Source organism: Anabas testudineus, chromosome 4 (genome assembly GCF_900324465.2).
Source record: "Anabas testudineus chromosome 4, fAnaTes1.2, whole genome shotgun sequence".
Lineage (NCBI taxonomy): Eukaryota > Metazoa > Chordata > Actinopteri > Anabantiformes > Anabantidae > Anabas > Anabas testudineus.
This window is the reverse complement of record NC_046613.1, coordinates 1380234-1406722: the sequence shown is the minus strand read 5'-3', so window position 1 is coordinate 1406722 and position 26489 is coordinate 1380234. Positions and strand designations below refer to the sequence as shown.

At 39.5% G+C, this 26489-nt stretch overlaps 1 protein-coding gene across 5 annotated transcripts in view; it reads left to right on the top strand.

Moving 5' to 3' along the window:
- The window catches only part of szt2 (SZT2 subunit of KICSTOR complex), a 71164-nt gene that overhangs the window by 22122 nt on the left and 22553 nt on the right, over positions 1 to 26489 (top strand). For 4 of the 5 annotated variants that reach the window (XM_026346126.1, XM_026346128.1, XM_026346125.1 and 1 more), the window contains 25 exons: positions 19 to 271; positions 415 to 489; positions 857 to 995; positions 1134 to 1269; positions 1453 to 1573; positions 1655 to 1807; positions 1985 to 2087; positions 3772 to 3886; positions 4738 to 4825; positions 6532 to 6650; positions 6908 to 7072; positions 7781 to 7865; positions 14568 to 14741; positions 15187 to 15378; positions 16182 to 16381; positions 18295 to 18458; positions 19031 to 19128; positions 19261 to 19393; positions 19943 to 20073; positions 21217 to 21264; positions 22679 to 22800; positions 23163 to 23348; positions 25053 to 25308; positions 25449 to 25528; positions 25877 to 26002. In XM_026346126.1, the coding sequence (XP_026201911.1) occupies positions 19 to 271; positions 415 to 489; positions 857 to 995; positions 1134 to 1269; positions 1453 to 1573; positions 1655 to 1807; positions 1985 to 2087; positions 3772 to 3886; positions 4738 to 4825; positions 6532 to 6650; positions 6908 to 7072; positions 7781 to 7865; positions 14568 to 14741; positions 15187 to 15378; positions 16182 to 16381; positions 18295 to 18458; positions 19031 to 19128; positions 19261 to 19393; positions 19943 to 20073; positions 21217 to 21264; positions 22679 to 22800; positions 23163 to 23348; positions 25053 to 25308; positions 25449 to 25528; positions 25877 to 26002 (3462 nt within the window). The remainder of the gene's footprint in view (positions 1 to 18; positions 272 to 414; positions 490 to 856; positions 996 to 1133; positions 1270 to 1452; positions 1574 to 1654; positions 1808 to 1984; positions 2088 to 3771; positions 3887 to 4737; positions 4826 to 6531; positions 6651 to 6907; positions 7073 to 7780; positions 7866 to 14567; positions 14742 to 15186; positions 15379 to 16181; positions 16382 to 18294; positions 18459 to 19030; positions 19129 to 19260; positions 19394 to 19942; positions 20074 to 21216; positions 21265 to 22678; positions 22801 to 23162; positions 23349 to 25052; positions 25309 to 25448; positions 25529 to 25876; positions 26003 to 26489) is intronic. The other variant, XM_026346127.1, reaches the window with a different exon arrangement.

Here is a 26489-nt window from a genome sequence, read left to right as displayed (position 1 = left end):
CTTGCCTCTGTCCCTCAGAGTGAAGACAAGAAGTCCATTAGTGTTACTGCTGACACTCCCAGTGACACAACTAGCGATGCAGGTGTGCCAATCAGAGCTTCGAATCCTGAGGCTGACGATTGTGTTTCTCAGAGCTCAGGAGGTATAGTTGGGTACAGAGGTCAGCCCAGTACCCCCCAGGCACAGAGCGATCGCTGCACAGAGCCCACCTCACCCCCTAAAACTCCATCAAGTATCAGCCTAGCAGAGTCCACACAGTCAGCCTCTCACAGTGAGTGTGTTTTTCAGTTTTCACACATCTGTATTCCTGATATGTTAGACTATTCTTGAATTGATCCAGTTGGCCTCTTGGGTGTTTGTTCCTTCTCCCCAACATGACAGTTTCAATTATAATGTCAGGCTGTGTTTCCTCAGGTTGTAGCAAACTCAGACCAAGTCGAGTCCAGAGTGTCGTCTCCAGCCAGGGCAGCCTGGACTCAGACATGCAGGGTAGGAGCCGCACACAGCTGAGTGAACAGTGTTTGAGTGTAAATAATTTGGATGAAGCATATGGATCTTATCTGTTTTTATGTCAGTGACTCAGTTTTAAATAGCAGTGTGCCCTCGCCCTCAGAGACACTTCAGAAACTGCTTTACAGTCTCCACTCATTTAGCTCAACTTACATTTGAACACACTAAATAACATAGAACCAAGTTAATGGTATTTTCTACTTAAAAAACATATTTAATGAAAATACTGTACATGTTTTTACTGGTTCTTACTAAGACCAACGTTTTATCTTGATAATAGATCTTTTCATATCTTATAATGAGCATTATAATGCCTTTTTCACATTTTGTCTATGTGTGTTCGAAGGTTATGATGGCGGCAGCAGTGACTCTGACTGTGAGAGTCCCTCACTGGATGAGCAGGAGTGTCAGTCACCACCAATTCCAGACTTCTGGTTGATTGTTAAGATCCACCAGGACAGAGTGACTGTCTACTCGCATTCCAGGTCTCACTAGCCAGCTGCTCTGAGCAGCCCTTTTGTTTCCTACATGTCAACATTTACTAATCAGCCTATAGTCTGTGGCACCTATATGTCAGGCATTTCAAAATGAAATGTCTTTTCCATATATATGCTGTTGTGCAGGTGCTTCACAGAAGGAAATAAGGTCAGTGCTAAGGATTTGGAGAAGAAGCAGGAAGAGCAGGAGCTGCCTGAGTACCTACAACTGCATCAAATGGTGGTCAAGAAGATTGGTGAAATCTGCAGAATAGTCAATCAGGTGGATGCAAAAGAAAAGCACAGGCATAGAACAGCACCTTAATAGCATCTGCAACTAATCCACAACATACACATTCATCAACACAATGTATATACAGTACACTGTGTGCAGATAATTGTGAAATGCCTCCTTTGCTTGTTCCTATAAACTTACTGTACACTGTGTGTGTATGTGCGTGTGTAGCGTATGCTGCTGCAGGACCTACATGACAGTCACGTGTGTAACTCTCTGCTGGTCGCTGAGAGTGAGGAAGACATCTGGAAGAACGAGTCTCTCTACAGACAGAAGCCTAACACGTCGGATGGTGAGTCGGTGATGGTGAAGATAGATTTGGTTTTTGAGGTTTGTATGCACCAATACTAATGGTGGTTTTATCACCACACAGATTACAACACAGAGGAGAGCTACCAGGCCAGAGACTACCTGGCAGCTACCATGCAGTTTATCCCTGGACACTTTGCCTGTGACGTAGTGTGGAGCACAATCATTCACATCCACCCGCGCCTCAAGATAGGACCCAATATGGGCGTCTCCAGGGGTGAGTGGTAGATCTGACCCTATTGTCTAACAGCATGTAACTTACATAGTCTATACAGTGATTATGTGCTAGAAACGATTTCCAAGTTGCTATTGGCTGCTTTAATGCTGTATTCACATCAATTAATCACTTATTTGGTGAACAGCCTCTCAGTGTATTTTTGTCTCCCTGTTTTAGCAATCCAGGCCCTGCGTTCTGTGCTGAACTCTTTCTGTGTGGTAAACAGGAAGAACATGTTTGTCTACCAGGAGCGTACAACCAAATCAGTCTTCTACCTCAGGTTAGTGTTTCTTGTCATTGTTCACTCTTGTGTCTATTAGCTTTTCATTTAATTAGGGTATTTTTCTGTGTCACAAAACATGCAAGGCCTCTGGGAGGACTGCTGCAACACAGTTTGGAATATTCTGTGTTTTTACAACTGTGTTCAGAGCGATTACTTGTGGGAGTGAGCAGAAGAAAGAGAGCCCAGATAGACATCATATGGCATTATCGACCACTGTCAAGTTGCCACACATGTCTCAATTAGGCTTAAACTGTGGACACCTTAGGACCCATTTTGTTACATTTATCAATGTATGTTAAAGCTAGCTAAAAGATGAACACACAATTTAATTCCTTGTATCACAATTAAACAAAACTGAAAATACGAAAGTAAAGAAACCTCAAGCAGAACCAGTTCAGGGTGTGCGGCCATCTGCCTTGACCGGTTGGAGTGAGTGGAAAGAGGAGAGAGGAAAAAAAACAACAGGCAGCAAAAACATTGGGCAGGTGAACTGGATTCTGGAGATAACAGCTCCAGGCCGAGGATACCTGCAGAAAAGTACAGAGAGAGGGAGACAGAGAGGAGGAAACACAACTACAGGAGAGAGAAGACACAAAGTTAATGACATGCAATGGTGGCATTTGCATTGATACAGGAGAAAGGAGAGAGGAGAGGAGCTCAGTTTATCAATAGAGGTCCCCCAGCAGACTAAGCTATATCAGCATAACTAAGAGATGGTTCAGAGTCACCTGATCCATCTCTAACTATAAGCTTTATAAAAAAGGAAAGTTTTAAGTCTAGTCTTAAATGTAGAGAGGGTGTCTGCCTCCAGAACCTGAACTGGGAGCTGGTTCCACAGGCGAGGGGCTTGATACCTAAAGGCTCTGCCTCCTATTCTACATTTGGAAACTCTAGGAACCACAAGTAAACCTGCACTCTGAGAACGGAGAGTTCTGCTTGGAAGATATGGAACTATGAGGTCTTTAAGATAAGATGGAGCCTGATTAGTAAGTGATTTATAAGTGAGGAGAATAATTTTAAATTCAATTCTGGAGGAATGTAGGAGAAATATGATCTCTCCTACTAATTCCAGTCAGAACTCTGGCTGCAGCATTTTGGATTAACTGGAGGCTTTTGATGAGTTATTGGGACAAACTATTAATAATGAATTACAATAGTCCAGTCTGGAAGTAACAAATGCATGGACTAGTTTTTCAGCATCACTTTGGGACAGGGTGCTCCCAGTGTTAGAAATATTCTTCAAGTGGAAAGAGATTTCTTTTATAGAGATTTCTTTTATGTATGACTCTGAGATTCCTCACAGTGACATGTCACTAAAACCTCTTGGTGCTGGGGTGTGTTCAGTGACTTTGATTGATCAAAAAAATAACCATACTTGCCGAACATGGACAGATTCCTGATCTAGATATACTCCAGAATGGAATTTTAATTAACTTGTACAGTAAGTAATAGACTGTAGCTAGCTGAAAGTTATTCAAAGAGACAACACCCAACTGCAAGTTAGAGCTCACATTATGCCAAATGATGCACTCTTGGGAACAGAGAAAGAGATTAATGTTACATCCCTTCTTTATTGTACACTAATTTCAGAAATATTGTGATCTACTTCACAAAGTATCATAAGTACATGACTCTAACCATACCTAGTTCCACACGTTCCTTTTGCTGTTTATCATTACAGACTTTGTGAAAAGTCACTAACAGGGAAGTACTCCGACGTGGATGGAAACCTTCACACGACTCGCTCCATTGGGCTGATCAGGAGTCAGGAGCCCTTGTTGTCAGAGGACCTTACAGTAAGTGAACAACCAAAAACCAACCAGTTTCAAATGGATGCACTGCACAAGAATAGACAGTAAAATACCAATTAGAGATGCATTAGCTATAAACGATATATACTGTTTCTCAGCTCAGCTTGTTTATTATCCAGCATCTCCTCCCTTTTATTTCTATTACTGAGCTCCAGCTCAGTAACAACTAACATGGAAGATATAGTTACTTTTATTGTGTGTTGTATGTTTTTCTCATACTAATTCTTCTCTACGTACTAAGTCTTGTACTTTTTCTTTGATGAAGCAGGGTCAGGTGTTTTTAAAATCACTGTCTGGACCAGGAGATAAATATAATCACATCGGATAAAGAAAGAATTTAATTAGACATAAAGCACATGGATAAATCATATATCATCATCATACATAATACTGTGTTAATGGTGATCTTAGTATCCTTATCTATCATTTTCTAATTTATTCTAGGAATAACAGCAGCAGCATTACTCTACACTTCCTCCATATTTCTTGATCAGCAGGCAGAACTTTGTAAATACTAACCGGAGGTGTAGTGTGTATCTGAATTAAATCTTCCTGACTTTTGTTCTATGCAGACAAAGAGAAAAAGACAAAAGTCATTCAAATTGTTCACCCGTTCTTCCGATTTAAGTTACCAAGTTAATTTAAGGAATTTGAAACTAAATAATAATAATTTAATAAATAATTTAAAAGCAAGAATATGACAGGAGACGGATTTTAATGTGTATTGGCTGAATTTGTAGGCTACATAAGGATGTCGGATGTCTTTGTATTCATTCTGGATCTGGAGTAGTGGTGACTTCTGAGTGCTGGTGCCAAAATGCTGTTTCTTCTCATAGGGCTCTAGGCCATCTCTGGAGGGGACTCGGCCAGTTGGACAAGAAGACAAGCACATCCTACTGCTTGTACATGGAGTGGGAAATGCAGGTAAGATCTGGGAATTAATCAGGACTGCTAATAATTTCAAAATGTATTATCAACCAATGGACTATGTAATAGAATCTCTGTAGAGTTGCTAAAGAAAGTCTGAGATGAACATAAATAAATGTTGTTAAAGGTTTGAGACCCTAAAATCTATCATATGACTATGAGGAAGTTGTTTTTTTCCACGTTTTCAGTTAAATCTCTGTTAGCAGCAGTATTGTGAGTGATTTTATATATATATATATATATATATATATATATATATATATATTTCTCAGAGTTCACAAGCTGACATTTGACAGTGGTATTTACGTGACCCTCCATCTGTGCATGATTTGTGGACAAACACTGCTCACTCACTGCTCTCCTAAGCTTTACCAGAGGGAGAAGAAGAGAGAGGCAGATCCTGCATAAATGACAAAGCAGTTCTCAGTAGCTGTCTAAATGCCTTTAGCTAATCGTGTTGCCTGTGGTGTTATGGGACGAGGCATTTTGGAGCTGGATGGCAGTCAACACAAATGAAGCCCTGAAGCAGTACTCTGTGCTCCTCAGTGGAATGAGCTGCTGACTGATGCTGCTGGTGAGGGGGTGGAAAGAAGCCGCAGCTAGGGCGAGTTTTGCTAACTTCCTCTATGGAACATCTGATCTCAGCGAGTTTGGAATGACCCACTGGATCATCAGACACGTATTGTCTACTTAACCAGCAGTTCACGGTGCTGTCCTCCACCTAAAAACAAATCAACAGAACAAATGTGGGATTTTAATTAGAAGAGCTTCAGTCCTTGGGGGTGTAAAGATTCGTGGGATGCTGTACTCCTGTGCACGTCTTGATGGTGCTGTTGTACTATGAATACTTTCCTGTCCCAGACAGACTGAGATTACATCAGTGCTTTCTCAGAAACACGACTTACTGAAATCCGTTCTCTGCGCCTTCCATTCACTATACTTTAAACTCAGTATCTATATTTTGCAACATCAGTAGTTAGTTATACTGAAATCCTGCTTGAAGCGTGAACATGTGCTTTTGTAAAGTACAGCAAGGTCTCTTATATCAACAGAAGAAAATACTGAAGCCTCAATACCTCAATAATAATCATTCATGAAAGCAAATAGCAAACTCTTCTTCCGTAGAACATGATGGAAAAAGACATATTCCATGAGGATTTTAAAACATCTTTTCACAACTAAATGTTGTGAATGATGTCAGTCTTGACTAAAGGGAATTAGCTTTTTCTCAGGACACATTTTGGGATCTATCCCAGGGGATGAAGTTGAAGCTTAGTCATCATATCTGTCATGTAAAGTTAAATGCTCTAAGGGAGCTTAAGTTCAGTCCCCACACTATTTTTTTGTGTTGCTGACAGAATTCAAAATAGTTCTAAGATTTGTTTGAGTAAAATTGACCAGTTACATAGACTCATCTTAATCTACATAAATGAAAACGTTGCTGAAAAAGCAATTCAACTTTGAACTAATGGTTTGACAAGAATAAAGTCTTTACTGCTCACCTACTTTTTCTACATCTGTCCTACAGCATGTTCAAATCTTATGATTAATATCTGCATTGTGTCACAATAAAATCATCACAGAGATGACCTTGAAACTTCATTTGAGCCTAGAGTCTGAAAAGAACTACGTAAATCAATTTGTAAAACAGAAAAAAAATTAAGTCTTTTTTTTTAGTTTGTTGCTTGTTTTGTTTTGTTCAGGACCAGAGATCACAGATGAGCTGGTCAAAGTGCTCCGGAAGCGCCTGGATGAGACCACGTTAGACATCATCACTGTCATGCTTGTCAGGAACTGCAAGCTGACACCAGCTGATGTGGAGGTAAACTGCTCTTTTTTCAATTGTAATTATAAATTTGTGAACTATGGGAAAATCACTTTTAAAATGTTTATGTAACGTTTAGTTCTCTGTGTTCTGTATTTTGGGGGTTGAGCTGTAGTTATGTCAACATGGATAAGTTCAGAGAACATATTGCTTCTACTAGAGACAACATGGGAATTCTGCAACCCACGAAACACTTTACACTCTACTGAAAACACACACTGGATAAAAGCCTTGACTAAATGTTGTGTGATTAGTTTATCCAGCCAGCAGGATCTCCAGCCACTGATGTGATGAACTTCAGGCTCCCCCAGTCGTGTCTTCCTTGGCTTTCCGTCGTGGCTCACTATCTCAGGCAGAACCTCCTCATCTTCCTGCATGTCCCCAAGTACACAGACAGCAACACTGCACATCACTTCAAGGTACAGGCCAGAAGGCAGTCTGTGGGTTGGGTATAATGTGATATGTAAATGTTAATGTTAATATATTTACTCAGTGCCTGGAAAAGACAACAGTAAAACTGGACAACATACTGGCATGACAAATGTTTATTGTTACCCAGGTGCGATTTTCAATTGATTTTCAATTCATCTCTATGGAAGAGAAGTGCGCCCACCCAGCACCCCTACACTGCCTAGGCATTAACTGCCATTTTCTACTACATACCAATGTTTTTGAGAAAGAAAGAATACTGCAAAATATGTGGGATACTTGTTCAACATCACTCATGTCAACTGTATACGTGATAGCTTCACATCACACATCTTAAAAAATGATTTCTGCTTTGTCAGCGATGAAAATATCTGGTAATTAAAAGGCAAAGTAAACTGTAAGTCTGCTTTTTCTAACTCCTCCAACTAGTTCAAATAATTTTTCACTTGTATGTCAAGTGAAACTACTTACAGACCAAACATTCCCCCCAGCACATAGATGACAGTTTGACATATGCAAGTGCACTACAAACAGCTCTGTTTAAAGTGATCTGAATTAAAAATGAATAAATTGCAGATATGGGAGGCTCCCAGCTCTGAAAAATCATCTTGACAAGTCTCATTGTGATGTATGAAATAAATGCTGACTTGTGTGGTTTGAGCTTGAGGGGCTGATTTGCTCTCCTGTTCTGTCTGCAGCATTACTTTCATTTGAGCAGTGACTTGGCTGATGGTGATATCTACCTCTACAATAAACCCGGAGGCCAGGGCACAGGAGGCAAAGGTAATCATGTTTCCCCCAGGCCTGTGTGTGTGTGTGTGTGTGTGCGTGTGTGTGCGTGTGTGAGTGTGAGTGTGTGTGTGTGAGTGTGTGTGAGTGTGTGTGAGTGTGTGTGAGTGTGTGCGCGCTAATATTATTACACAATGTTTGGGTGGTTAGCGAGCACCTATTATGCTCTACAAATTTCCTGAATAGTCTCCCACCTGGACTTGGAAGGCATCTAGCCCATACTCTGCACTTGTTGGTGCTGTTCAGTGTATGAATGAAAGTTGACTGTAGCCATTTTATCAATTATGCTCTGCCTCATATATGTAGCTGTGCCCTGTAGTGGACGGTGCATGGTGGGTGAGGATATAGCTTTTGTTGTTCGTTGGACATCCTTTAAGATCTTTTTAGGTTCAGGTTGTAATGTGGTTAATCTTAATTTCTGTATATACTGTACATACTTGTATATACAGAACCTGAGATTGACCAACTACACGCTGTACTGTGTGTGTGTGTGTGTGTGTGTGTGTGTGTGTGTGTATTTCTCTTTGTAACATTGTACACTTCATCATCTGTGCTACCTATAATCAAGAGACAAAGCTGAAACCAATCTTGAATGGCAGAATGGCTTGAATGGACTGAGGCAAAGTGAAAAACTATTGTGTGGTCTGGTACATCAAAATTTGAAATTCTTTTTGGAAATCATGGACACAAGCGATCAGTCCACAGTTCAAAAGGCAGCATCCATGATGGTATGGGAGTGCACTACTGCTCATGGGTAACTTGCACACACTACTTAAAAGTAGTTAGTAATTATTTGCTGTTGGCTAGAGTTGTAGCTCCTAAGGTGAGTCGTCCACTGCAGCTACTTTTCGGTCCATCAGGAGGTTGTGTAGGGGATGGTGGGTATACTGTAGAATTGTCTCTATCTTTTTCTGTGTGTGTTTCTCCACCACAGCCTCTAGTAGGTCCAACTGCATTCCAGTCACTGCACAGGCTAGACAGATTAGTTTTACCCTACTGATGATGTGTTGTTGCAATACTAATAGTTGCACCAGTTTGTCCAGCCACCCTTGCATCCTTCTGTTTTATGATGCCTACCCAGCAAACTGCAGCATAAAACAGCACACTTCTACTCCTACTATTACTACTGTAGTTTTATAAAGATTTGTAGCATCTTCCTGCAGATGTCTAATGACCTAAGCAGCCTCAGGAGAAAAGGTCGTCTCTGTCCTTATATTGCGAATCTGTGTAAAGTAACCAGTCCAACCACTGTTCAGGTGCACACCTAGATATTTGGAAGCTGGCACCACTTCAATGTCCGCACCACTAATGCTGACTGGATGAGGCAGTTTAGACCTTCAAAAATCTACTACCATCTCCTTAGTTTTAGAGGTGTTTCAATAGGAGGCAGTTTTTGTGACTCCACTTACTGATGGATTTCATCAGGCTTCTGTACTTCTCTTCCTGTCCATTCCTGATACAAGCAACAATTGCAGTATCATCAGAGTACTTCTGAATGTGGCAACACTCAGAATTGTAATTGAAGTCTGCTGTGTACAGGAATGGAGCCAAAACAGTACGGTAATCTGCAGAACCTCAGTGCTGCTTAGAACTTTACCTGCAGCCTGACCCCTATTACTGTGACAAATGGGGAGCATGCTCAGGTGATGGAGGGGGCATAGCTGCGGGGACGCAGAGATGCACACAGGTGTAGGAAAAGTATTGGACGGGTGCAAAACGGGACAGAGAGAATGAAGGGAGAGAGTGGGGAGATAGAGGGGGACAAAGAGACACCTAGCTAAAAATAGTACAACCAGCAATAACAATAAAAAATAATAATTCAATACACAATCATCATCATAACTAAAACAACCAATCATATGGTTAATAATGATGGTAACAACAGTGATAACAGAGATAATGGTAACAGTAAGCAAATCACAGTGCAGGCATACAATATATACCAACTAGTTCAAACACAAGCAAATAAACCACATGACAAGACATAAGCCACCACAATGGTGATTCATCCTTTGTGATGCGTGCGTGTGAGTGAGTGGACATGCCCTCGAGTGCTGCCAGTGACATCTGCCAAGGTGCGAGTGGCATATGGCCGCCATGAGGCCCAGTCATCGGGTATAATTAACTTAACTACCTTAACTTGTTTTGCATTTGCTCTGTCCACATCACCCACTGGTGCCTAGTTGTTCTTTTTTTGTAGTCAGTGAAGTTGTTAATTCTCCACACTACTCTGATGTTGGTCTGTTGTTAAGTGTCTCTCGATTTTATTTTTGTAGTCTTCCTTAGCTTGTTGCAATTTCCTCTTCAGCTCATGTTGGACTTGTTTGAGCTATCTTGAAATGCCTCCTTTCTCTGGTTAAGGATAGCCTTGATCTCACTAATGATCCAGGGTTTGTTATTTGGGAAACAGTGTTGATGAAGAAGTTGATGTGATCTGTGAAACAGTCAACCTGTCTGTCAATGTCCATGCTCTTCCCTTCTGCTCTCAGCAATACATTCTATTCTGTGCATTCAGAATAGTCCCTTAGAGACTCAGCAGCCTCAGGTGTCCATTTCCTGACTGCGATGGTGGTTGCAGGTTGCTTCTGTACACAGGGTTTATGACAGGTCTGCAGTAAGACCAAGCAGTGGTCTGACCTGCCAAGTGGTGGCAAGGCAGTAAGGGTATGGGCCTCCTTGACACTTGCATATAGTAGATCCAGTGTTCTATCCTCTCTGACAGGACAGGTAACAAACTGGGAAAATCCAGTGAGGTGTGAGGTGAGAGTCACATGGTTAGAATCTCCTGATATTATAATGAGAGCCTTAATATCCTGGCAACGGTCTTGTGGATGACTTTACATGCAATATTAGCATGTGCTCTTGGTTGAATGTTTAAAAAAAAAAAAGAAAGAAAGAAAAAGTCCTAACCATTGCCTCTACCTACATCAACTGTAGGTAGAGGCAATAAATAATAATAACAATAATAATGCACATTATATTTGTTAACACTCTTGGGTTAGATTTAAATTAGATCAAGTGTTATGACAAATTAATGTAGAAAACCATAAAATCATTGAGTATCTGTAACTCCACTGTGTGTTTCCTTGCTGAGCTGCTACCAGCTGTAGAGTGTTTGGATATGATGCATGCTTCTAGAGTATATAGACCAATACTTCAGACTGATTTCAGAAATCCTCACTTTATTTTGCTTTAGACTTTTCCTTTTTTTTCATTTTTTCATATGTTGGACACTGGCTGTGGGAAGTGAACTCTAAAACACACCCCTACACTGGCAAGAAAAAGAAACACCTACACACTTCTATTCTCTCTTTTCTATATTCTCTTATTTGTCATGAATCAAATAGTTTAAAATGGATCACAAAAAAGAAAAAAAGAACAAAAAGTTGTTTCATCATAGTTGTGCACAGGATAACGGGTAGTATTCTACTGATTTTTGTAAACATTTATTTCACGTTCATGTTTCCACCTCAGTGCTTCACTGATGGCGTTAGGCAGGCATCATGAGCTCTGCATCTGAGCTCTGTATCATGTTCTTCACTTGGATCTAAACACCTCAAACTTCCGTCCATAAGACTTGGTTTGTTATCAAAAGTCTACTGTTTTTGCATCTTCGCAGTTTGTTCTGATTGACCAACTTTTCACCAATTTTTCTTGCTATAAGGCGAATGATCTGCCAACAGACGCCTGTGTTGTTTAAATGAGATTGGAAGTGAATAACTGATGGTTGGTACATCCCTAATGCTGTTCTCTGGGTGTCTGTAATGTTGGCCCAGGTACCATGTCGGAGCTGGTTCAGCAACTCTTCCCACCTTCCCAGTTTAAAGGTACCACCACATGTCTCTTTCTCTCCCCTCGACAACCTTTCACAGCCGTTGTATTGCATGTATCCCATGCTGCTGTTGCTGGCCCTGTGTGCTCTGCTCCCGGCCTTGTTTTTATTTCATGGTATTTATTTCAACTGCTTAACTTCCTTCTGTTAAGGCTTCGCTCAGCGTAATTAAAAAACCATGTTTATGTTTGAGTTGCCATTACAGTTAGCATGGACCTCCGGGTGCATGAAGTGTGGTGTCACTGGTGGATTGGTGTTTGATCCTGTGTTTCTCTGCTTAGTTTAAACTAGCTTTTCTAGCACTCACTCCTGCTTTAAAAAACATAACCACACCTACAAAACAGTTTTTCAGTCAGTTTTACAGTCAATTCAATATAAATATAGAAGATACTACTGTAATGTTATTCCCTATATGACTTATGATATATATAGAATATACATTAATGTTGGATATGATACTACTTATGATGACTACTACTTTTAGTCTGCCCATCCCATTAGCACTGTGTTGCAGCAGTCGTCAGCCTCATTTCCCTGGTTGACATGTACAGCCTTCATCAGCCACCAATTAAATGTGTCACAGGATGAATGGAGCTTGCTCTGTTGTATTCCCAATGACTGAACTAGAACTATCATGAAAAAGTATTTGTCCTCAGCATGTGCTAGGATGTTTAGACCTTCAGTGGGTATCAGACGCACTGTCTACTCAGCCCTCTCTCTAGTAATGATCTAATGACTTGTTAAGCTGCTTTTATATCCACCTCACTCAAGCAAAGAGCTGATACTTTGGCTTAATCAAGCCTTTTAGCTATGTTGTATATCAATAGGCTATTCTACATTAAATGATGTAATGTGACCTCTACAGCAGTTTAAAGACCACTCGTTCATCATGGTGTTTTACCATGTATCATCACTAATCTGCTTCAGCGTCTTGTAATTTTGGGAACACCCTAATATGATATTTAATAAAGTAGCAACCATTCAGACTATATGTTTTTGGACAGGTACACATTTTATTTGTTAGTTTCTGTCAGGTTTTGATCCTCAGGACTTTGGGAACTAGATTAGAGTCTCAGCTTTTTCTTTTTACATGCAGTTCCCCCCCAAAAGGATTACAATGACAGGACCAATTCATTTGTGTTTGTTGTACACTGTAGAAATTTTGTTTTAGATGAAGATAGAAACCGAATATGTGTATTTATACCTTACACCTAAATAAACCTTTTATATCAAATCACCCAAATTTTAGGTCGCCAGAAGTATTGGGACTGATCCAATTTTCCCAAATGTGTCCTGTGATATTGCTCCTTCAAATACCTTGCTCTAATAGCTACACTTAGTTTTATCTGTGGGTTTTATCATTGCAGACTGCATTTGTCCTTAAAATGGATTAATGAACATCAAAACATGTCTATCATGGATATGTTTATAATAGACATGTTTTGAAAGCTAGCTTGGAATTTGTAGAAGAGTAGAAGTTCTGGAACAAGGTTTTATGGGCTGATGAGACCAAGATTAACAATGTGATGGCCAAAAATGTGGAAAGGATCTGCCCATGCATGGATGTCCAGACTCAAATTCTAATCATTTACATAGAGTCATTTGGCAGACACTTCAAGACACTCTTCACAACTCACAACTGAGATACAAAGCAAAGTGGAAAGGAAATGAGAGTTACTTGCCCTTCTCAAGATAGGATACCTAGAGAGGAAGAGAGTGGGGAAATTCTTATTAGACAGGCAGCTAAATTTAAGGTGGCTGGGTGGAACCAAGACGAATTGCTAATGCTGGGGTTTAATGGATGACTGCCCTACCAACTGAGCTACACTCACTGGATCAGTTAATTTATGAGTTCAAGGACAGGCTGGACCTGCAGACATCAGCAGACAACATGTACAGTATATTCTCAGGTGATTCTGTCTGAGTCCTTCCCTGCAGCTCTTGCTTGTTGTAAGGTCTCTCTGTCATTGTGGTCACCAGCAACTGGAATTTGGCTCATTCAGATTTAGCTCAGGAGATTTACTGCACTTCTTCACCCAGAAATGCTCTTTGGTAGCTTTGGGTGTGCTGTCAACCTTTGCAATCATCTAGTTGCTTCTGTCAGCAGTGTGACAGTTTTTTCACTGGCAGCCATACATGTCCAAGCTGTAACAAAACAGCGCAATATTTGATAGATAAGGTGGTGACCCTGGATGTTCTGTGTTTTAGCCTTACAAGCAATGAATCCTGAGGTCATGACTTGATCACTGACAAGGATACCGTATATGTAGCCTTAATGTTGGAGAGCATTGTTCTTCCATTGCTGTTACAAATGGCTCTTTATTCACCATAACGTACCATGATTTTCGGAGTATTTCACTTAGAAAAAGGTTTCCTGAACATTTTTACAACCTTCAATGTCTTTTTATGTTGTCATATGTGATATATCCTCCGGCTAACTCATGATGACAACTCCACCTTAACTCTTATTCAACTAGGAGTCATGTGTGAGGAAACAGCCAAATATACGGCTATTTTTGAGCTGCTTACTCGTTTGCAGTATTAGGCAGTGCCATGTCAAGACTAGATCATGAATAAGACAAGCAGAGTCGCAAAACAGCTAAACCTTCTACTAATACTTTGTTTTTACTGTGACTGTGTTGTTTTCATACATGCTGCTGTGACAAAACAGAACGATAAGCTGACACACTGGGAATCAAAACAAAGCATGTATTTTTTTTTCCAGTTGTTACTAAATTAAGTCACTATCTTTAATGTAATAGTGAAGAAAAGACATCTGAAATCTGATGTTGACTAGACCTCAGTTTCTGAGGCTCTGTTAGAAGTTTGTTGTTCATTTTAACATATTCCACTGCTCTTTCCAGGTATCGCCTGCATCGCTCTTTCATTTGTGGATGCCCATGGTCACCCACTTCAGGTTCTACCTCAGGACTATGCTGCACTGCAGAGATCGCGGAACTGCACCCCCCCTCTTCACCCAGACCATTTTGATGAGCTGACTTCTGTGGTTAAAGTGGACTCGATCCCCATCCGCTCAGGTACAGGTTAACTTCAGTGGTAGGTAGCCAAACTTTATTTGGCTCCGGTGTGATAACATGTGTTGAATATTGGGGGGAGGTAAGGGTTAAAAAGAGGGTCAGAATCCCTGCCTTTGGTTTGTCACACATAGAAAGTAACTAATAAAAAGTAAGGAAAAGCAAAGAAGAAGAATACTCAGGTTGAGTTTAGTCCAAACCTTAACTTATTATTCATAGAAGAATGTAATCAGTTATTCATAGGTATCAAAAATGGTAGTAAATATACAAATATGTGAGTCACTTGTTTTATTCTGGAAATCTGTAACATATACATTGAAAATAAAATGTCATAGCAGCAGAAACTATCAATTTTTCAAGTTTTTCCTCATTATTATTTTTGGAGATGTTTTCTTACATACATAGAGTTTGCAAACTTACCCGTCACTGCTGGCTTGTCTTCTAACAGAGCCACAGCTGTATGTGCGCTTTGACATCTGGGAACAAGGCAACGTCAGCCCCTTGCAGCTGAGTGATAAACTGCAGGGGGCGCTGCGCCACGCACTCTGTGACGTTGTCATGGAGCTGAGAGTTTTGCCAAATCCTCTTTGTGTGGGAGGACCGTGCCCAGCAACCAAAGCACAGAAAGAAGAGGCAAAAGGTGAGGTCATCACTAAATGGTGACTTGTTAATGTAATCCAGTATAGTACCATCACACATGTAAATAAATTTCTGTTTCTGCTACTAAAACATTGTAAGCCATAATTTAAATGTTGTTTTAACTTCATTTATCATCTTGATTTCAAAATATATTTCATGAAAATTATTTCAATCATTTTCCCCAATCATTTTGCACTTCCAAAATCTACTTAGTGTTCTTCTACTGCAGTGACTCAAATGTCATGCCTGAATTAATTTGTCTGTTGTAGATGTTGCATTAAAACACACAGCTTTAAGATGTATTTTTGTATCAACAGTGATTTCAGATATGTGTGTAATTGTGACTGTCACAGTCCAACTACCTAAAAGGCAATTTACACAGGTCCCAGCATTTTCTAAAGTGTTACTTCTGTAAATGTGTCAGGACAAACAGAAGTTCTTTGTGGGTTGAAAATAAGACCCATACTCCTCCTCAACAATATCTGAGTTATACAGATAAAGACTAAGCCCAATATGAGACCCCAGTTCATTGTATTATTAAGCCAGTCAAATTAACCAAATAAACTTACACCAATCAGCCACAACATTAAATCCACCTGGTGGTTTTATGTCTCATCTCTGTTGTAATTTTAAATTGTATTCGGCTGACCAATGTCAGTGTGTTTGCAGGGTAGAAAAGTGAGGTTGTGTGGTCTGAAGTCTGTTGTTGGCACAATCTTTATGTTGCTGAACTGAAAAATTAGGTCCTCAATTGCACCGTAGACTAGCAATGATGGAACTTCACCAAAAATGTTTTACTTACAGGCCTGTTGAATCCGCTGTCTGAGGTGAAAGAAGTAAAGGACAGCCCCAGGCAGCGCAGTGGCTCTCGAGTCTTTAAAACCTGCCCTTCTCCCATCACTTTAACCCAAGCTGTCGGAACCACCCCCATGGCAGGGGTCACCACACCCGAGTCTACTACACCAACTGGCAAGAGCACTCGCCGCAGCTTCTGGGACATACTGGTTAGATCCTTCTCTTCCTACGGCTCATTATGGAACTGTGCTATGTTGTCTGATTAATGGCAGGGCTGGGCAATATGGAAAAAAAAAGATCATTTGTTTTCATATTAGTCAGTATTGATACAGTATGGTGCTATTCACATTATCATTGGCTAAATGTGTTGAAAACATAGTTATGTATAGGCCATTTGACAAAGCAATACAGAGTTTGCAGTTGGCGTTAACCCAAACCGAGAATGTAAAGTACAGCCCGCAGGTAGTAAAATAATAGCAGAATGTATTTACATATGTTACTAGATCTAAAAACAAAGCATATATTTTACGTGTCTTTGAATTGGTGGTTATTTTTAAAACATACAGTGTATGCTCCACAGTGGTCTGCTCCTCCTACTGTAACTCTAAAAGCATTAAGAAAACTTTCTTTTCTGACACTGCAGACTACCTGGGGTACTGGTATTTCCAGCAATATTCCCAAACAATCCTGCAATACATTTGCATATTCCACTTCACTGGCTTGTCAAAATCCAAGATGACAGTGTTTGCAAAATGGGCTATGTAGACACTTTCAAAATGCCTTTGGCAGGTAACATTACATTACGACGCATGCACAGCTCTGCCTCCTCATACAAATACTGTCTCCACAGTAGTCTCCTTTAAGTTTGAAGCTGCTCTTCACCAAGCCTGTGGGCAAGGTGTTACTTTGCTTCTCTCCTTCTGGGAACCAGGGTAACCTGTCATTCCTTTTCAGTCGATATTTTTTAGCACTACAGCAGATGGGGCATATGAAAAACCCATCAAGCATTGCCACATAGAGGACCACATAGAGGCTCCAGCTTGTTGGCCAGAGTTTACATTGTACAGAGCCAGCCCTGACACTGGCGCATTTTGAACACATTTTGTGGATGCATTTGAACATTCTAACATTCCAAAATGGGCGGTTAAGTTCAGCGTCAACCGATTTGAGTGTGTGATGGTATTTTCATGCTTGGAAAACTGTTTTGAAAATCACTTTTCAAACTCCTCCCAGCAACACTGGAGCCGGGCTATCTTTGTGCTGTTTTTCTGCTCTCTGGCTTCACAGTATAAGAAAAAACGTTTCCTTTCTTCATGTGCACCAAGTCTTTCTAGCAGCATTACATGTGGACCCAGTATTTTTCAATACATCTTCATGTGAGTATTCTCCGTAAGCAGCCGGCAGATATTGCTGCTTGCGCGAAATTGCTTTGGCTTGTTACAGGTGCTCTCTGTAAAAAAAAAAAAAAAAAAAAAAAAAAGCAGAAAAGTACCACACAAATACAAAATAATACAAAAACAAAAGAAAAGTCAATCAATCAATAGGAACAATGGGCAGCATTGATATCAATGGCAGTCAATGCTGCTTGCACTAGCAGCAACCAACAAGCTTTTACTTATATTAGTTAGGCACACAGAATGGGTTGGTCAGAACTTGTCAACAGACTGTTGACTGTGTGAACTGGTAATCTAATCCCAAACCAGGTGCTCGAGAGTGAATGAACAGAATTAACCTGCTAGCAGCACATAACAAAACAGGGTCTAACATGCACACTCACAGAATCAGCCGTTTGACAGTCTCCAAGCTTTTTCAGAGCTGCTCCAAGGTGTTTTGAGCAAGATGAAGAGCAGTAGAACTAAAGGAGGTGGCAGTGGTGATAGTATTTAGTTTCTAAATGTTGAACTGAGTGGATTGACTGAGAGGGGATGATTATCATCTATGTGTCTTAACAGCAGAGAAGTATTATCATACTTTTTCCAGTGTTGTACTGAGCGAATCAACCCAAAGGAAACACCAGAGATCCTGAAATGGAGTCATGATAGCTGTTGTTACATATTCTATACAAAGAGCTTGGCTGGGTATTTGACTTAAAGATCACTTGTCTTCCTTTCCATCCTTGCAGAGTAAGCCAGATTCATCAGAACTTGGGAGCCCAAAGACAACTGATGACATAGTGCAAGAAAGAGGAGAGGAGGGCCGAGCAGCACGACGGAGACACAAGACGGAGACCGTAAAGCAGTGGAGCCATGAGAAGGCAATGGCTATGGAGCTAGAGCAGGCACAGAGGTGTGTATGACTGATATCACAAAAAGACCATTCCTTTATTACAATTAAAAATCAAGACTATTTTCTTATTGAATCTTAATATTTATATTAGTAAAAGGAAAAGGTCTGAGGTGCCCCTACTGTTGATAATGATGATGTAGGAACTGAAAATTGAAAAAAAGTTTAAAGCAGGCAGAACAAATCTGAAGTCAAGAGTATTAACAAATATGATGTGCCTTAAATAATAACAAAACAAATATGATCTTTTATGTTCTTATTGAGAAAAACTGTAAAAACCTCATAATGATAGTGGAAGAAGTATTGCAGTAGTACCACTGTAACTTGAACAAGTTGCTATTACAATTGAAAACTTCTGAATGTCCACACACACAGAGCCATTTTATGAAAATCACTGCTGTGGTAGTGAGAGAGCTGCAATACCATGAGTTTCCTCTATCCTGACATTGAGTTGTGAAAGCCAGCCATCTCAGCTCCGGACCAGAAAATATGACAGCTAATCAACAAACCTTTAGCTCTGGACTTTTAATGTAGAAATGTCCTTTAATGAAGAGTGGGCTTTTGTTGTTGTGTAGGAGGCAGGTGTCTCAGCTGGAGGAGGGCGAGGTGGGCACTCTACACCCAGTCTACCAGGTCACCTGCCAGCCATGGATCACCTTTATGGCTAAACTTGGTATGTGTTAGTTAGTTCTCCCATCATTTCTACCAGAATCTATAACATGATTTCAGAGTGCACTTTGTATATTCTGTTTGCTGATGTCCCTCCCACTTTCTGTTTCCTTGTGACTGTCGGGTTGGTGAACAGGTTGCCCCTCTATTCAGCAGTGCACAGCTGACATTGCTTCACACTTCTTGCTGCCTTCCATCTTAGCAGAGGTTATCAGTTTGGTCAATTCTCTGGCCGGTGATACGACTGTGAAGGCATTTGAAAGGACAAGGTAAGTTGTTGGTGCTCTTTTTTTTTAATGTTTTCTTACTATCTTCTTCCTTCCTTGTTTATGTCTGAGGCAGCAGACATAAACAGGCATCAACAAACTTCAGTGGAATTATTCTGCAAAAAATTCCCTAATTAAAACAACAGATTGCAAGACTTCCTAAATGCTGTCAGAAATTACTTTGCAGAAGACACTGTGCCATTTCAAAAGGTTTTTAATATTTTAGACCCAACATACACACTGCCGAAAATAGTAGTGTAGTGCAGAATGTTTCACTTTTTGCCAATATTATCATTATCAGCAAAATGCCAGATAATATCCTATATGGTAAAGACCCACTGGCAGAAAACAAGTTGTGCAACACCACCATTTTACTTCTCCCCACAGACATTTTGTTGCTTTAAATGCTTAAACTGCAACACATGTAAACAGCACTTTACACTAAATAAACACTATTTATTTGTTTGCACATACAATTTTCAGTGCCTTACCCATATTATGTTACAGCTGTGTTATTTGTAACCACAGTAATGTTTTTCTCTGTCTCTTTAGCTGCCCCCAATCAGGAGATGTATTTATACCATTCCCCGTTGTCCACAACATCAGCCAGCCTCCAGACACTACAAGGAGCTTCATTCTCATTGGCCGCAACTTCCATCAGTGGCAGTGTAGCACAGAGCAAGGTAACTGCTAAAGCCAGTGGTCACATACTGTCTCCATACTCATCCTCTGCACTAAAGACTAAACTGTACAGTACGTAATGCAACACAATGAATCTTTAGTCATAAAGCTTGCTATGACATGCTTATTTTTCCTTAATTTTGTTCAGTTTGTGCGGTGTATGTAAAAGCTTAAGAAGTATCTAGAAGTACCAATATACAAAGAGAAGAGCAACAGCAAATAATATTAAAACTTTTACATACAGTATATAATAAGTTAGCGACTGAGAAGTTAAAAATGGAACACGTATTTCTGCTTTCATGACATTTCATCAACTAAACTGAACCAACCGAACCAGAGTAGTAACGTGGTCATGGAAAGGTTATGCTCTCATAAATGGCTGTTTGTTTATTGTAGACTGTAATGGAAATTCTGAAGTACAATGCGAATACCTGAATGTTGTATTCATGTACAGTACTTATATGCAGTGATGTTGACCTGATCTTTTCCTCCAAATGGTTTTATATTTCATCCCCCTCACCAACACAGTCTCTTGAAGTTTTAATAATGCAGCTGCCGTTTTTCAGATCTCAAAACCTGTAACATGTTCACAACATTTACATTTAGCAAACTCCACACTCTAAATAGAAGAGTTTAACTTCTCGATGTGTGTAACCCTGGCACCTAATGTCAATCAAAATAGCTTAAGTCATGACAATGTAAAATTAGAATTCAGAGAGAATAGTCTAGTCTAGAAATTAAATAAATGTATACTTCAAAGAGTGATATTCAGTAAAATTTAAATGAAAGAGTTGTTCAGAGAAAACACAATAGAATGTGGTGGTGATCATAAGGAATCCAGCTGATACCATTAATTGTTGAAGAAAGCTTAATTTAAGTTTCTTTTAAGACAGCACCCAACTTTCCGCAGCATGTTGCTAACAGCTGTTTAACCTCATGTGTAGTGTAGAGGAAAAGATTGAAGCATGAGTGTTGTGTTTAGTAGCTTTCTCCTTGCTGCTGCTCTTTGACCCTGTGCTTCTCTGTCCAGCTGTCTAACATACATGTGTTATTTTACCAATGTCTGCTCACATCAGTTCATGTCGAGTTGTGTGTTTGACTGTCCATGCTTCCTTGCTGTTTGTACCATCTCTGTTTGCTTGCAGAGGACAGTACAGATGAGGAAAACACCCCAGTGCTAAATAGGTTCACATGTAAGTTTGCCTTTAAGCTTAACACAATTCTAATGGGATGTTGCTGTTTTTATAGAATCGTAGAGCCTAATTTAAATTTCAAATGTTCTTTAATAAATATTTGGTAGCCAACAAATAATATAAATTAATAAATAGTATCACTACAGTGTGACTACTGTTGGCAACATACCATTTGAACAATTCCAGTGCTAATTCATTTTCAACTCTCACTGTCAATTTTGCCTGGTAAATTGAGAAATCTTTCTGCAGCATGTGTTGTCAGCTGTTGCTTAAATTTTGCAAGCAAATTGTAATTGTTTAATGATTTTTTTTTTATATCCATCTAATTATCTCTAACTTTCACTCCCAACTTCCAATTCAATGTAATTGATGTGATTTCAGGTTTGATTACTCCTTTACTCACTTTCATCTTCTGCTGTACATCTGCATGAAAACTGAGTCAAAAGAAGAAAAAAAAAAGGAAAATAAGAAACAATACCTGAAGAACAGAATGGAATTAAATAAATATATACACAATAGATAATAAATGTATTGATTGCTAAAAGCAAAGGCATGGTATTAATTGTAGTGCAGTTTTAAAGCTGTAAAAAAAAAAACACACTGTTTTTGCCTTTGGCTAAGAGTAGGAACTCAATCTGAAATCTCCTGGAAACTGAACTACTATTTGATCTACAGTACCATTCAAACGTTTGGGGCCAGTTAGAAAAGTAATTGTTTTTATTGTTTTTGAAACAAACTGAATGGTGTCATCAAATTGATCAGAAAAATGAATGTTGTACATATCCTGTGTTCTGTTGGCACTTGTTTGCTAATGCAAAACTAGCAATTTCAAAGAATATGTTAGCACAGCTAAACACTCTGCTGGCATAATTACTGTGCAGACTCAAAACGGCCAAAACAAAGAACTTTCATCTGAAACTTTGACTGTTACATTCATCAGTTCTGATCCCATACCGGGCTGTTGTAGCAGCTTGGCGGTATGATATGTAACAAGAGCCCACCAAGCTAATCCAACCTTGGGGAACTAGATCCTGGAATCTGTATTATTCCCTAATATTTTTGATATAAAAAAAAGTTTCTTCCTGTCCTCTGATGTCCTCTGAAGTGCCTAGAATATAAGGTGTAGATTTTGAAAAGTCTCTGTACAAACTTATGTAATTCTGTGCATTTAGCCACATTGTTTTTAAAGAGGCATTAAACAGCCCCCCTATAAATGTATAGTTTTAAATGAATTACATTTAAAAGTTGATCAAATGTACAGTGCTGTTCAGACGATGAGCCTTTATTTTGGTAATGGACAGAAAAAAGCTTGTACTGATGGTCAGTAAAGAGCGTGTGTTTAGGGATTCCCAGTGCATGCTGTGAAGCTTTGATATTGCTGTACCATTCCACCAAGTTTCTCTCTCTCGCTCAGCTCATAAGGGTTTTCAGCGCTTTGAAGCTTTGGAGCAGAGTGACTGGTTCAGTCCCAGCCAGGCTGGAACAGGACTGGCTCCCCGCCAGAGGTTCCTCTTCATCAGCATTCAGGAAAAGAAGGTAACTCTACTTAGGGAACCTCTGTATTGTGTTTAAGTCAGTTTCTAAGTCTGAATGTTTCCTCCAAAGTCTCAAAGTCATCCTTTATACCATGATCACTGCAAAGCGATTTGTAGGCTCTATGTGCAACTTCAACAAGAGTCCAGTCTTCTTCTGTAGTCTTTGATGATGTTCATTAGTCTTGCTGGTGATCGGTTTGAGGTTTTTGGTGTGTTAGTGTAGTTCTCAGTGGGTATTAGTTAGTGGGAACCTACACTGGGTAAAACAAAGCTTTTACAAATGGATACAATTCATTCTGAAATGTGAATCCAAGCATCTTGTGGGCATTTTTACAACACACTGTATAAACATCCTTTCTCCAGGTAACTCTGTACAGCTATAACTGGTCTGTGGATCTGGGCGCCTCTCTGAATCGGTGCCTCGTCCGCCTTGTTCAATGGCAGAACGCGAGGGCTCATGTTGCTCACTGTCTGCTCAATCAGAAGATGGGCCTCTTCCATCATTTCTGCTTCTCTGATGCACCCATTCATGAAATGGATTCTAAGCAGGTAAACACTCCTCAGCTCTTTACCTTCACAGTCAGAGTTTATTGCTGTTTTGTTAGACTTGTTTTCTGTGAGACTGTGCATCAATATATGACTGGTGGTCTTGGCAACACAAACTGCAACAAACATACATACATTTCTTCACTGTGTAATGAAGCAGCTCATTTTTTCCTTTTTAATTTTCCAATTATTACCTCTATATATATGTTGTTGTAATTATATTGTGCAAATACAACCTTTTCAGGGAATACAAAAGTTTTGTAAGGGAACACAAGTATTGCACATATAACACAAAACCAAGTTTAAAAAACAAAAAAAACAACTTGCCATCATTACGCTTAGTGGCCTTCATATGACAGTACCCTAGGATCTGGGTCTGAAAAGTCTGTGAGGGTGATGAAGGTTGCAGTGTCCTCTGCTCTCGGAACAAGCTGTATAAATGTGCACAGTGAGCACAAAGTCTCCACTTGGGAGCAAGGAATATATCCACCTAAATATATAAAACTTGTCACATAAAATGTAAATAAATTGTCATGAGCAGTCATTGTTTGTCTTCAAAGTTCTCTTCCCATAAATTTGAAAAAGACTCCAAAATCACCAACTGAATTTTTACTATACTTCTCCTGCTTCTCTCCTGGTAATGGACTGATAGCTGAATGGTTATAGAGCATGTTACATAACCACAGCTTCCCTGGCTCGAGTCCAGCTGGATTCTGGTTTCTGCATATCATACCCCACTCTCTTCTCTCATGTTGCTACTACTACGACTACTTTTACTACTTCTACTACTACTACCATTATTAGTACTAGTACTACAACTACAACAACAACTATACTACTACTACTACAACTACTAAAATGGAGGCAAAAATTATAAAACAAAACATTTTAGCTCATGAACTTAAGCCAAAGCTTATGACCATATATGCCATGCCCAATATACAATGTACATTGTCATTCAGCTGGTCTGACTTAGTGTCTTGGCCAAGGACACTTTGACATGTGACAAGAGGATCCTGGAACCAAATATACCATTCCTTAGATTGGTGCACAATTAATATGATCACATCATTGCCTAAACTATATCAACCTTACATTTCAGTTAGTTAGTTTTAGTTAAACACATTTTTGATTAGCGAATGTTTGATTGAAATAAATGTAATTTTAATCTCTCCTTTCTTCCTAAAAATATTATATAAGTAATAACAGAATACATATTAAAAGAATAACCGGGAGAATAACTCAAACTAACAAGGTCCTTTTATACTGAAGATGTATCACTCTGCTGTATTTTGTAGTACCACTTACAATTGCACAATATACAATGCAGTGATTGCATCATACAGTTGGTCCACCCAAAGTGTTAATAAAGATTTTGCCTTTGCACATGATAAACGGTCTCTATTATAGTGGATGCTGGACTTGTACTAAAGGCCATACTATTAGAAGGTCAATTTAAATAAATTCTGTGGAAACCTAAAATTGTCTGGAAAATATATATTTCTATTAATTAAGTGAATGTACAGTGTACATTATTATTAATCACCCTAGGTTGGATACATAGAGCATTTGAACTCATGTTTATTAGGGATAAAGGTTAACATTAATGTTGTTTTTTATTTTTACTATTATTTATTTATTACTATATGTTTCTTTCACTCTCTGTTGAGCTCTGTCTCTTCTTTTTTTTTTTTTTTTTTTTTTTAGGATCCCAACCCTTTTCTTGGCCCGTCTATGGAACCTGATGCATTACTGCGGAGTGCAGTTCCTCCATTGCCCAGTAAAGAACAGGGTAGGCTGGGAAGCTCTAGCCGAAGTCTTGCTCCTCTCCACTTCCCCTCTGAGCTGCTTCCCTTTGATGAGGCTCTAAGGGATGTTTGCACCATTCAACCATTGATGGAGGGGGATATGGTGGCCCGACATGGAGGCCAGCTTTTGGAGATCAAAGCTTCTGAACGGAGAGGTTAATCAGTTAGTCTGACTACTCCTTCTAACAGATGATGATGATGATATAATAATCATGATATGTACAAAGTTAAACATTAAACGCAAAGTTCAAACTCCACATAGAATGGAGAGGTAACGTGCACTTTTTTCTGACAGAACTGGAGAAACAGATGAAGATAGAGAACCTGTTTGTGACTTGGCAGCAGAGATCAGCACAGTCTAACATGCCCATTTCAGTAAGTATCCCAAATTCTAGTTCAGAGAGCAACATGCAGACGTGTGTGTGTGTGTGTGTGTGTGTGTGTGTGTGTGTGTGTGTGTGTGTGTGTGTGTGTGTGTGTGTGTGTGTGTGTGTGTGTGTGTGTGTGTGTATTTATTTATATACATATATACATACATACCTAAGGCTCAGAGCCAGGGGGAATGGTGCCTCTCACCACTATTAATTTGAGAAGCTACAATTATAGTTTTCTCTTCTAGCAAAGCATTTAGTATTGCCATGTCTGAAAATGGAGAATAACCAAGCTTCCCCTCTGCAGTTTCATCATCTTAAACAGTGACCGTAACCATTAATGTCTCAACAGGCGACAGATCTTGAGATCTTGAAGCAGTCTTCCAGGCTGGTCCACTACTGTGCCACCCCTCTCCTCTTTGACCCTACATTCCGAAAGCAGATTCAAGAGGAACAGATTACCCAGCCGCCCATGAAGGTATGTTTCTTCTTACAATTCCTTTTTTTTTCCTGACTTATGTCTGTAGATTGTGAAAAAGTGAATACATTAATATACACCTTAAGTACAACTATTCACTAGCCACACAAATATATTAATGGCAGCCAGACAGTAGTGCTTGTTGACCTGTCTCCTGTTATTGAGTTACTTTCTAGCCTTAAACATTTGCGGGTACAGTGGAGAAATAGAACATGGAACCAACCACCTGTGATCTACAAGTCCAGGTTATGGTTCTGTTAGTTAATGTGGTCAAAGGGAGTTAAAGTAAAGATATTCTCTAGGGAAAACTTAGGTAGAGCAGTTTAAAATTGTAAATTGCTCTTAGTCTGCACCTTATACGGAGGTACATGCACATGCTTTTGATTCCCAGAGAGGATCCTTATGTAGAATAGGGGTTATAGGTCAGTGGATTAGAGTTACTTATTTATTTGTACTCTGTTTTGTTTTTAAAATGATATGTCTTTTC